The 13,492-nt window shown below is 41.1% G+C and overlaps 1 protein-coding gene across 1 annotated transcript in view; it reads left to right on the top strand.

Annotated features, from left to right (window-relative positions):
* The window catches only part of PTPN14 (protein tyrosine phosphatase, non-receptor type 14), a 138,029-nt gene that overhangs the window by 82,991 nt on the left and 41,546 nt on the right, over window positions 1-13,492 (top strand). Inside the window, exons 6-10 of the mRNA XM_011996159.1 lie at window positions 906-993; window positions 5,542-5,630; window positions 8,535-8,622; window positions 9,751-9,833; window positions 12,475-12,532. Of these exons, the coding sequence (XP_011851549.1) occupies window positions 906-993; window positions 5,542-5,630; window positions 8,535-8,622; window positions 9,751-9,833; window positions 12,475-12,532 (406 nt within the window). The remainder of the gene's footprint in view (window positions 1-905; window positions 994-5,541; window positions 5,631-8,534; window positions 8,623-9,750; window positions 9,834-12,474; window positions 12,533-13,492) is intronic.

The following is a 13,492-nucleotide window of genomic DNA, read 5'->3' as shown; positions in this document are numbered from 1 at the left end:
CTTCCTTCCTTCCTTCCTTCCTTCCTTCCTTCCTTCCTTCCTTCCTTCCTTCCTCCCTCAGAGAATCTAGGAAGCCTGTGCTGAGAGAGTGAAGACCTAAAGTGCTGTGTTGAGTGGTAGGCAGGTGAAGGAAAGAAAAAGAGAGAAACTTTAATTCAAGGAAGCACCAAGAGTTTGATATCAAGGCCTATGGAGTGATCCTAAGTTCTCTCGTCATGGCTTTTTCTTTTTTTTTTTTTTTGACATTCTCACTATGTCACCCAGACTGGAGTGCAGTGCTGTGATCTCGGGCCACTGCAACCTCCACCTCCAGGGTTCAAGCAATTCTCATGCCTCAGACTCTCGAGTAGCTGGAATTACAGGCTCATGCACCACCACACCCAGCTAATTTTTATATTTTTAGTGGAGACGGGGTTTCACCATGTGGTCCAGGCTGATCTCGAATGCCTGACCTCAAGTGATCCACCTGCCTCAGCCTCCCCAAATGCTGGGATTATAGGCATGAGCCATGGCCATTTGACTCCCAAAATATTATCCTCATTATAAACTTTTTCCTTTTTTTTTTTTCCCCCATAATGAAGATTTCTCCCAGATGAGAGAAAAATAACTTCTAAAGTAGGCAACATATTCGAAGGGATGTCTGGAATAATTATTTCATGTTTATAGAGCTGTGGCTCTTAATTAAATACTTTACCTTCCTCTTATTATTCCCTGTTGAGTAAAAGGCTACTGGGAAAGATGTTAATGAATTACTTAGTAATGCACCCTACCCTCACAGTTGGGTAATGATTGCTCTTCCCAGAAACTGGAGCTAAACCACAGCTCTGGAATTTGCCATCAGGAGAGTGGGATCTTCCACTGATTGCCCTTAACCATTTCTTCCTTCGATGCTATTTTGATTTTAGTGGAATCCTGCCAGCAGAAGCTGAACTGATGTACATCAATGAAGTGGAACGTTTGGATGGATTTGGACAGGAAATCTTCCCTGTAAAGGTAACGTGCTGTGCCCTGTGCTGGCTTTAACCTTCTCTTACCTGTACTGGCATTTGGAAAATCGGTGTTGATAGCAGTAGGCCAGAATGACTTGGCCTTCTTTTTACTATGCAGCATTAGTTGACAAGTCCAATTTATTATAGATAAACAAATGCTTTTCTTAACCAAGACATTTTGAAGTTTGCCATGGTCCTCAGCAGAATAGTTCAATAAGACACTCCATCTAATTGAGTAGCAAGCATCAGCCAATTCGGCACCTTGGAGGTATCAAGGCTGATATTCCAGTCCTATAACAGGACAAGTCAACAGCCAATGTCATGTGAAACCTTAATGAAGACTCTAGCCGATACTTTTCTTATTCTCTTTTTCTCTTCATTGAGCCAATACAGGGATAATTGTTTGTGAGGTAGAATGAAATGTTCCCTGTATACAATCATGTTTTATTTCTCCAGCTTTGTAGGGCCCTCCATTGTGGGTTCCTAGCCCCTTTGGTGTTTTATGGAAACTATGCCTAGGAAACTGCTACAGCACATCACATCCTTTGCAGCACATCTACCTCCTGAAGTGGGTGTGGTTGGGGGGGTCATGGAGCATAGTCATTTACAGAGCTGAGCCCATCATCCAAACTCATTTTCTGCTCTCTGCTGACCAACTTTACAAAAAATGGAGATTGATCAGAAACGTAAAGCAACTGGCACATTTTAGCAATTTGGGAGACGCCTGCAATTTCATCACAAACATTTCATTCCAGACTGGCTCCACTGGCTGTTTTATAAGTGTTCAGTTCCCCCTCTGTTGCACGTTTGCAATTTGCCTTAATGAGAACTGCCCATGTGCATCAAGTAGAATCGAGCAGGGTGGCCGCAGCTTTCAGAAAGGGCTAAATGGCTCTTTTTTAGATTTGTTTAATTTTCTTTTGCTTCTCTAATAGCTGCCCTTCATAGGGTTGTAATCCATTTTCCTTGCAATAATGCCTTATGAAGCCATCTGCATCCCACTTACATTTCTGCACCCCATATATAGTCATATTTTGGGTCATTGAAAAATCAGAGTAAACTTTTCTCCACTTCTAGAAAACTGACTTCTCAATCCCTGGAAGTTGGAGGTTTTGTTGCGGCAATTTGCTTGTGTTGTTTTTTAATGTGGACTGCGGAAAACAGGGGCAGTTGAGGATATGTTGAAATCTGCTGTGGTTGGTTCTGATGTGCTTTCTAGTATGTTCTTTCTTTAGTGGGACCGACAAGGGTTATAATACCTTCCTCTGAGTTGGAAGATAGGCACTTCTGACTCATTGCCAAGCTCAGGTAACTGAGCTGCACTGCCTCTTTTTCCTCTTTCTCCCCACATACCTGTGCATATCTAAGGTGACCATCTATAGACCGCATGATTCCTGGTGACCCAAGGATGGGGGTGGGAGCAACAGTACCAATGGGGGTGGTGATGTGGTCAGCTCTGCAATGAGTAAAAAAGCAGACAAGAAAATATGCAGGGAAAGGCTGTGAGTGGGACTGGATTCTCTTTTGATTGGTACAGGTTCTTATTGACAAAAGCATGTCATGATATATCCTAGGAAAAATACATGAATTTAGCATGGGCTTTTCCATGAGTGGTTCCTCAAAAATTTTCAAGAGTAGAAGAAGACCAGTCAACTTTCCAACAAGTCTGCCCCTCCTTCCGCAGATACAGGTATGGGCACTGCCTGAGTCAGTCCTATATTGTCAGAGCACATAGGCATGGCAAAGGGTGCTTCTGGGATGGGTAAGACAGAGTCTGGAGCCTTTATCCATTGCTAGGTTGGATTTAGAGCCCTTAAGCTTTGACCAGTGCAGTGTCCCCAGCGCACTGGGTATAGTGGTTTCCAGAGGCACCCCTGCTGTGCTTTTGCCATTGCCCCATCTTGGTGAATAACTCTTCCCTTATCCGCATCCCTACAGTTCTGGAGGTAAAGTGCCCAGGGAAATCTTTCTGCAGAATTCCCCTTCTCTTTCTAATTCCACTCCTATCTTCTTTTCTCACATATACCTCCTGTTAACTTTTCAACTTCCTGGAATCAGCATTATGGGACGGTTCTCTTTTGTCTTTGCCGGTTCATTGTCTCTCAACACTCTTTTTGCTTTGCGACCAACAGGGGTTGTACTCTTTCTCTGTCTCTGTTAGAAGACTCTTATTCGAATGTAAGCTTTAGAGGGTGAGTTGAGAAGAGGTCCCTGCCTTCTTTGTACCTTAAATGGGATCAAGTATTCTAGGGAATGTAGAAGTCCTTCTTTTCCATCTTAGTTCTAGTTGTGCGTGGCCCCACTCTTGCTCCAGAAAGAAGACCTCCCCCATGGGAAAGCAGGATTTCACTTAAGGGACTGACAGTTTGTCCACTAGATATCTGGTTCCCACTCCACTCTCAGAACCCTGGCAGCCAGGTGATGCTTTCCCAGACAGGAGATTGGAAGCACCTGACTGGACCAAGAGGCCAGACTGAAGATAAGAATATGACATCTGGGGTTCCCCAAGACAGGGCTCAACAGATCACCCACCAGTGAAGTCCATAAGCCCCTCCTGTGCTTAGAGAGCTCCCAGCCAGCATTTAGCATCTGATTCTCAAATGCGAACAGACAGTCAAGCATCACTCTACACAGTGTCCTTCTAGGAATGACAGAGATCAACATCATAAGAACAGCAGTGGACTGACTGGCAGATGCAGATGTTGTACAGGAAGAAGAGCCCCCTGCTCAAAATACTATTCAGTGAGCCTCAGGATTTTTTTTTTTTTAATTTTACCTCCTTGAAGGAATAAGGTACTTACAAAAAGGTGCATTTAGAAAACAAAAATGAACTCTGAAATTAAAAATGTGATATCAGAAGTATACAACTTAATAGACAGGTTAGAAGATAAAACTGAGAAAGTCTCACCAAAAAACAAAGTAATGGTAAGTCGGGGACGGGAGATAAAAGAATTAGAGGACCTGTCCAGAATGTCCAATATTTCAATAATGGGAGTTCTAAAAAGAGTGAACAAGGGAAACAAAAGGTAATTATTCGAGAAAATATCCCTTCACTGAGGAATGGGACGTTCTGCACTGAAAGGGCCAGAGATGAGAGCTGCAAAGGGACACATCGAGGGCTTTAAGAGGTGAAAGTTTCAGCCTCTGGGCCGAGGAAGTGGTAGGTCTAGGTCTGCTTTTGGCTTCCTTTAAGCAAGCCCTCAAGGATATTCAACTCTTCAAACTCTTACATGTATAATGATTTAAAAAACAAGAACTTTGGTAAGGTTAAAAAATAAAAGACATTAATAGATGTTCATGAAAGAGAAAATCCAAATCCCAATGAATCTGAGAAAATCCAGAGATTCTCTTTTAAAATGGAAATGTGTTGTGACAAATTGAGAAAAAAGGAAAAAAAAAATCTCTCTCTCTCTCTATATAGTCCACTAGGATGTGTGGTGGGTGAGTTCCTGTAGGACCTGACCCCAACACAGCTGTTCACTTTATTGCTATGATGTTGTCTATGATTCGTTCTACTCATGGGTGAGAAATGGGATGTGATGCCTACGGGTTTTGAAATATGTGTATATTGTGGAGTGGCTAAATCAAACCAGTTAACCTATGTATTACCTCACATATTTCTTTGTGGTTAGAACACTTAAAATCATAGAAGCATATAGTATAATGGTGGTTACCAGAGGCTGGAGATTGGGAGGAATGGGGAGAAGATGGTCAAAGGAAATGAAGCCTTCTTAGACAGGAGGAGTAAGTTCTTTGTGGTTAGAACACTTAAAATTTACTCTTTTAGTGATTTTAAGAATACAATACATTGTTGCTGGGCGCAGTGGCTCACGCCTGTAATCCCAACACTTTGGGAGGCTGAGGATGGAGGATCACTAGCCTGGGCAGCATAGCAAGACCCTGTCTGTAAAAATAAATAATTAATAAATAAATAAATAAATTAGTGGGGCATGGTGGCGCTTGCTCGTAGTCCCAGCTACTTGGGAGACTAAGATAGGAGGATTGTCTGAGCCCAGGAGGTCAAGGCTGCAGTGAGCCAAAATCATGCCACTGCACTCCACCCTGGGCAACAGTGAGACCTTGTTTCAAAACAAACAACAACAAAACACCAATATATTGTTACTAACTATGCTATGATCACCATGATATATTGAACTTACTCCTCCTGTCTAACAAGGCTTCATTTCCTTTGACCATCTTCTCCCCATTCCTCCCATTCTCCAGCCTCTGGTAACCACCATTATACTATATGCTTCTATGAGTTCAGATTTTTAGATTCCACGTATAAGTGAGAACATGTGTTATTTGTCTTTCTGTACCTGGCTTATTTCATTTAGCATTGTGTTCTCCAATTCCATCTGTATTGTGGCAAATGCCAATTTTGTTCTGTTTAAGGCGGAATGGTACTCCCTTGTATGCATGTACCACATTTTCTTTATCCATTCATCTGTGGATGGACAGTCAGGTTGATTCCATATCTTTCTTAGCTGTTGTGACTAATGTTGCCGTGAACATGAGTCATCACAAGTATCTTTTGTTGGTCTTAACCCAGGACAATCATGGAAACTGTGTACACCTTGGCATTTTCTTTATGGGGATTTTCGTGAGGAACAGAATTGGAAGACAAGCAGTAATACACAGGTAGTCTTATTTGTTTGTTTGTTTTTCTTTTTTCTTTTTCACCTTGAGGGACTGTAATGTTAATATTACATTAACATCCAAATGAGTTAAGAGCCAAACAGTGGATAAGATTTGACTTTTCTCAGCTCATATAAGGTGAGCCCTCTGCAGGATTTAAGCGTAAAATTCATCTCACTTTTCGTAGAAACCCTTCCCACCTGACTCCAAGAAATACATTGTTAAACCCTATTGAGTTACAAGGGTGAAACTAAACTTCGTGAGTCTGGTTGAAAACTGGCTCTCCAGTCAGTCATTAAATCTAAACACTTCTTTCCATTGTTCTAAACCACCTGTGCCACAATAGTGCAAACTGATTTTTATGTGAACAAAAGGCGATTATTTTTAAAAATGTGTTTTGAAAAAGTAATCTATTTATTATGATGAATTAGGGGGCTTTGGTACTTTTAATTATTTTGACACTTCAGTCCTCTTTTCCATTTATCAGGAAAGGTACCAGTGTAGAGATGCAGCCATCTCCTCCTGCATTTCACATCAATATGCTTGCTTTGTATTGGTGCTCATAGATTTTATCATAATGCCAACGATCTGATAAACTGTGTTCTAGCTTTCATTTACAAGGGCAGCATGGCCCATGATTGGAAGAACAGCTTTCTTGTATGTGTGTCTGATAGGCGGATCTGTGTATCCAGGGCACACTATCAAAGATAGCTCTTGGAGGCAGGCATAGCCCACCTTCTGGAAGTGACTCTTAACTGGCCATGTACTCTCTGGATCAGCAACTACAGTAGGGCCATTTTGAGACAATTTTCTAACCAAAAGCTTCCTGATAGGCTTTTATTTTCCTAGATCCCCACTCTGTCATTGTTTTTATGATATTCTCTTGCCCTCTAAATAGAGACATTATTGAAGCAGGAATGACAAGAGAGATCTTTCAGGCTATAGAATAAACTTTTTGACTTTTGGACTTAGTGTCAGCTCTATATATCTGCCACAAAGTATAAATTAATTGAGGAAAATATGTAAATATGTAACTATAAATTTTTATACCCATTCAAAGCTATCCAGGCATTGTGTCCTACGAATTCTCCATAGTTAAAATGATGTTTCAGTTTCTCTTTGAACCTACAGCACAGCAGATAAGTACACAAGTCTTGCACACCAGCTGTTGAAGTGAAAGAGAAGAAAATTGCAATTTGGAAATTTCATGAGCATAAGCCACTCACAGGTTATGCTTAGTTTCCTTAGAAACTGTTTCCGGCCCTTTTCATTTATCTTGAAACCACTACGAGATGAGAATTCACATCTACTATAGCGTCATGTTAATTATACCACTAGATGAAGTCATATGGTGGGGCTCCAAGTGTATCTAGGATTTCAGCAGTTGATTTGAAGGAATGAAGCCAGACGAAACCAAATATCTCTTATCTCTAGAGACCTTCACTAAGGAGCATGTAGCTGTGAGTCCATGTAGATGTAATCTGATAGAACTGTAGGTTGCGAAGCAAGCTGGGTGCAGCACTTGTAGAGAGTATTGCCCCAGCAGAGGCACCTAAAAACATTTGGTACTGGTATAAGGGAATGATGACTGGAGGAAAGGCTGGAAACCCCAAGTAAAGAACTCATCCATCCCTGATGTACCGAGTAAACTTGTTAAGTCAGGTACTTATTTGTGTCTCTATTGCCTCATTTTTAAAGTAGGAGCAAAAATAGCTGCCATAGAGATTTGATGTAAGAATCGGACTCTATACAGCTGAGAGGCAATATTATTGCTTTTTATTCTTCTAGCAAACATTTATTGAGTGCTGTGTGCCAGGTGCTCGATTCAGTGCTTGGAACACAGACACGAAGAAGGCAGAATCCCTGCATTGGGTATGGTGCCTGTGGTCTACTTGGTCTCCTTAGAGATCTCATCACAGAAGTAAAAATTGTAATGCAATGTGGTGACTGGTAGGGGACTGCAGCAGGCTCTTCTCCTCACGTGTGGGTAGGGGGGATATGAGGAAGGGATTCCTAGAGAAGGTGACTCCCAGAGCTGAGTCTCAAAGTTATTGTCCAAACAGAGGATGGTAGAAATATTAATGAGCAGATGCATCATATGAGTGAAAAAGTGGTGGCAGGGAATTATAGGTTGGGGCACCAGGTGAAGGGTAGGTAGTGGTAAAAGATGGTTAGAAATTGGTTCCAAGTAGGGTGGGAAGCAGTAGCTTAACTTTCCTCATCTGGTGCTTGTTTTGGTGTATCTCATTTTAGGTAAGGTCTCCATGAAGACAGGGAAGGAAACTCTGTGTGTGTGTATGTGTGTATGTTCCCAAAAGTGTAGGCACATTAAACAGACAATTGATGTATACTTAGTGGCCGGCATATGGAGCTGACACTAAGTCCAAAAGTCAAAAAGTTTATTCTATAGCCTGAAAGATCTCTCTTGTCATTCCTGCTTCAACAGGCGTTTTTTCTTAGGTGGCATCATGAATCTGTAGTGCATATTGCAATGCAGAATATGTGGATTCTTCTGTTTAGGTTCCTGGAAACACATGATGTTTTAATAATATATGCTCCTCCATCATTAAAAAGTAGTGGTCATGGGAAATATTTTGTCCCTTTGGAAATGTGAAAAAAGTGGGAGAGGGGGAAGCAAAAGTCCCTTGCAGAGTTTCCTCATTGCTAGTCACAAAGAAAACTATAATTTATAAATAGCAATATCTAGACATATGTTATGTAGAATTTTTAGCTATTTGAATGGATACGTGCTGCATTTTCTTTACTTTTATCCTTTGCAAGAACATTTCACTTAAAAATAGTTAAATCATAGTTTGTAAAAATGAGACTCGATAGCAGCAAACAGCCCTTCTCTGCTGTGTCGTAAATGCCTGGAACATCTTTCACAGTGACATTTGTTTTGACCAGGTGGAATGACATGGGGAATATCACTCATAACAAGTCGACCATTCTAGTGGAGCTCATCAACAAAGAAGAGACTGCCCTCTTTCACACGGTAAGCAAAACAGACAAACAGAGGCAGGGTCTGACAAGACACTGGCTTTTGGACTTTTCAACTCCTCATGTCCTTTCCTTGCTGTCCCTATCTTGAAATAGTAAATATTCTCTTGAAGAGATGCTTTCTAATACTTGGTCAATGCTATCATTACTCATTCCAGGATAGTGATGATGAAATACCCATGTTTAAAATACCAGGTTTCCGGTCAGGCAAAGTGGCTCATGCCTGTAATCCCAGTACTTTGGGAGGCCGACGCCGGTGGATCACTTGAGGTCAGGAGTTCGAGACCAGCCTGGCCAATATGGCAAAACCCCATCTCTATTAAAAATACAAAAATTACCCGAGCGTGGTAGCAGGCGCCTGTAGTCCCAGGAGGCTGAGGCAGGAGAATCGCTTGAACCCGGGAGGCAGAGGTTGCAATAAGCTGAGATCATGCCACTGCACTCCAGCCTGGACAACAGAGCTAGACTCCGTCTCAAAAAATAAAATAATAAAATAAAATACAATACAGGGTTTCCAAGCTGACTTTTGACTCTAGGACTCTGGTCCCTCCACCTGCCTTATGTGTGATGGATCACATTGTCTGGCGTGCCGCCTTCCTCAGCACTCTAGTTACAGCCCTCATCTAGTGACCCCTGATTCTTCTATTGCATTCCATTTGCTTTTGCTGGCAGACTTGAGTTTTCTTTCCCATCGTAGCCCAAGCTTAATCTGAAGTAAGCTAAGCTACTGACCTTCTGTTAAGTGCCTCCTCGAGAGCCAAGGCATCTCACTGCCTCCTATTTAATGAAGTCTGGTGTTTATTCTATGCTGTGCCTTGATTCAGTTATTTATTTTGAAAGCGCTTGGTCGGGAATTACGTAAAGACATGCCGGTTCATCAGTGTAACCCCAGCACTTTGGACATAGGGATTCCTTGGCAGACGGCATGTTCTGCCACTCTTTGGTAGGCTTTGTAGGCATAGCTGCTGCTGAAATTCAGCAGGCTGGTTTACTTTGGCCCATGTATTATTTTGTGCTTGAGATGAAGGTTGGAAGGGATGTGTCCCTCCTCAGAAGAATCTTAATGAAATGTATAACTAATTCAACTAATGTTTATTTTTTTCTCTGTCTCTTCTTTTCCAAGGATGATATCGAAAATGCCAAGTATATTTCTCGGTTGTTTGCCACACGACACAAGTTTTACAAACAAAACAAAATCTGCACTGAGTAAGTAAACAATTAGTCCCCCCCCTCAACGGGATGGCTTTATCAGACTAAATTAATGTCTTTTTGGGGTGCTGTAGGTTGCTTTTCCTATTCACTCTTTTTCCTTGTTCCTTGCAGAAGCTAAAGAAGTAAGCTAAAGCCAGGGCAGGAATGAAAACGTTAATGATGAAGACTGTCTAGTGTAGTGCATATGCCCAGAGAGAGAATAATTCACAAATTGACTGTGAATGCTTGGCTGCCTGGATGGGGTGGCCCGCATTAGCGCCTTTCCAACCCTCTGCTAGGAGTTTGGAGAAGCAGAGCAGTTCCCAATTTGCCAGGGTGCCCCTTCGTGTCAGACGCGGAGTGTGTTCAGAAGTGGGTAACAGAGTGACGAGCTAGCTTGAAAGAGAAGACGCTCCTGTCATCCTCAGCCCCGTGTCGCTTGCACAGTTGGCTAACCCTGCGCGTTCTCCTGGGTCATGTCATCTGACTGTAAATGAGAGGCCAGGGTAATTAGAGGAAGATGTGGAAGACACTCACAGGTGTCACAAATCCGTGTGTATTTTTTTAATTTAATTTGGAAATAAAGATGATAAAGAGGCGTGTGATGAGGGCACTTAAATGCGACCTGACCTCAGATGGAGCGTGCTGGGGCTCACTCTATCGTTGTCTTTTTCTTGGTTACCTTCAAAAGACGTTCCTCAGCCGAATACATTCAGCGGTTTGGGCGCCCAATGTGTTTAATTTTGTTTCAAAGAGCGTCAGGGTTATAAATGCAAGAGAAGAACTGCTTTTCCACTCCCACAGTGGACACATCCGAGAGTATGTAGAGTATTGTCCTAGAGCAGTTCCTGCTGAAGAACGCGGCCGCTTTATAGCTGGAGCGCCAGGTCATGGCAGACTTTTTTCTCCACACCACGGAGGCTCTTTCAAGCCAGTCACTGCAATTGGTCACTGTCGGGGTCTGAAAGTATGTCTGATAGTATTAGGCCTACCCGCTTGGTTTGCAAATGTAAATCAGAAGAAGGCCTGATCGGGGAGTGGCAAGTGAAGCGGCTGTACGTTTCTTCCGGACACATTCTCCCATGTGCCCCACCACACCATTCTCTTGAGCAGGTTCCTGATAGGTCACTTCTGTGTATTTCTACTCTGCGGTTGCCTTTGACTTCTCGGGGTATCTTTGACATGAACAAGAATGCTATCCTTGACTTCTCTAGGGTGAATTTAAAAACTGAGAACTGGATTTTATTCTTGTCTTCTGATTTAAGCACAGCTCAGCAAATGGTTTTACTATCAAATTTACGGAGTGCTTATTATTATTACTTTTTTTGGTGGTCTTTTCCTCCAGTATTAGTGAACATCACATATTAGTCTGAAAACTAAGAAGAAATTCTGTTTCTCAATTCTGCTTCTGTAATAACCATTCTTTTCTTCTTCCTAACCGAGTATAAGAGGTTCCTAACCTCTTACCTGATTAAAACCTGGGGCACACTCTCAAAATTATACACACACACACACACTCCCATTAAATTCCATATGCAGTTCAGCGTCCCGGCACGATGTTATGGCCTGGGGCATCCCTCTGGAGTTCTGTGAACTGGCATAATCTTAACAGCGTCCTTCTCCACGCACACACAGCAGCGTCCTTCTCCAGAGGGCGAGACTCTCTGACCTCTAAAAGATCATTACTGATTTTTCTGTTTCTGCAGAGCTGCTGCTTGTCATCTGGAGGTATAGCTCTGTTGAGTGGCTCCTCAATTTCTTGATACAGGGAGAAAAATTAGGGGGCAGTATATATAACATAGGTCTGATAATATTGTATTATTTAGCCAGTCGTTTAAAAATCCACCATTGCTATATTGCCTCCATCATTTCATAAAATATATTTTATCACCAAAAAAGTAGGAAGGATGAAATCTCAGAATAAGGAGAGTCCTTTGAATTGAAGAACTTACCCTAATAAAAAAACTGATTTTTTTGTTTGTTTGTTTGTTTGTTTTATGGCAGCACTGAGAATGAGGGAAAATATTATAGCATTTGGGACCCATGGCTTGAAGGCATCTTTGATTTCAACTCTCAAGAATTTGCTAATACTTCCAATTCATTTTTTAATCTCTACAGTAAAAAATATGTTGATTCTTAGTCTGGAAAGTATCTGATCAGATAAATGTTTGTAAAATGTATTATCTTAATAAAAAGTACCTTTTATATGGTCACACTGAAAATATTGTATCTATTTTGTATTTTCATTTGACTGGAAGCATTTTAAAAATATTTTTCCTTGCATTTTTAAAAAAACCTGTGAAGGATTTTACATATATACAACAGTAGAAAAAGTACAATTTTTTAAAATCCACGTAATGTGACATTTTTCAGTCTTGCTTATTTCCCTCAGTCTTTCTATAGAAATAAGCCTCCATTTGTTTAATATTACTTTGTAAAACTTATTCTAAAAGTATCCTATCTGAACATTTTGAAAATAAAGAAAAACAAAGGAAATCAAGATTGTTCTTATTGTTACCACCGGAAATAAGCCATGTTTATGTCTTGATGTAACGATTACCAATCTTGTTGATTTACTTCCTCTCCCTCCCTTGTCTATCTGGTCTTTTTATATCAATAATAATAACCATTCTCATTTTTTCACCTCTTCATGTAGACAGTCAAATTCTCCACCCCCCATCAGACGCCAGCCCACCTGGAGCCGGTCCTCTCTGGTATGTATAGAAGCTGCAGTGATCAAGTGATCTGACTGTTGAGCATTCTTTGTTGTTAATTTGAGGCAGGGGGATGATGAGGGCATCATGAGGAGGTGAAATTTTGTGAGAACACAGAGGCATCATTCTGTCAAGCAGGTGTGATGCACACCCATTTTGTCCCCCTTGGATCCATCCATGCCCACCACTACTCTTACGTGTGGCTGAGGCTGAGGGTTTACCCTGAGAGTAGGTCTTATTCCAGGCCTGTGGGACCATGTTCCATCAGCATACAGCCCATGGTGTGTTTTCATCCCCTTGCTTATCTGTTCTGGTTGTTGTGTGAAGATACATCTTCAGTTATGAGCCCCACAAATTCTTTTGTGTTCACTGCCATAGAGAGAGCTTGATAAACTAGTGAGAAAATGCCTTCTAAATGAGCAAAAACTGAACGGATCTGGTTGATGGTCTCAGGCAGAGTATCTGATGGGGAAAATCGATTGCATAGTTCCTAATTTTAGGCCTTTTAAAAAAAATCAGATTTCCAAAGCACTTCCATAATTTTAGGCTTTAATTAGCCAGCAGAGTTTGAATTGATCTAGCTTTAGCCGCTGCTTTTTTGTTTAAGTTGCTCTCCTCATCATGTGAATAAGGAAACAATTAATTTCAGTGCATGTGTTCTGTCTTAGGCTATGTTTTGAGGATTACTCAAGGATAACAGATGTTAAGTATTGGTTTCCTTTAATGTTTTTTGCTTGTTTTAACTCACAATTCTTTTATTTTAGGTTATGGTTTTTTACAAAAAATCAAAATAAACATATGACCTTTGAACTTCTCTAGATCAACAATTCCTTCAAGTTGATAGAATGCAATTAAGTTTTTCTTCATATTCAATGTATACATGATAGCATGTTTTTAACTTGTCTTTTGAAGGGAACGTTTTGAGAAAAAAAATATTTTCTGGAAAATGCTTAGATGTGG

This window comes from Mandrillus leucophaeus, unplaced genomic scaffold (assembly GCF_000951045.1).
Source record: "Mandrillus leucophaeus isolate KB7577 unplaced genomic scaffold, Mleu.le_1.0 Scaffold503, whole genome shotgun sequence".
In the NCBI taxonomy this organism is placed as follows: domain Eukaryota; kingdom Metazoa; phylum Chordata; class Mammalia; order Primates; family Cercopithecidae; genus Mandrillus; species Mandrillus leucophaeus.
The sequence above is the reverse complement of the archived record's forward strand: the minus strand, read 5'-3'. Positions and strand labels throughout refer to the sequence as shown.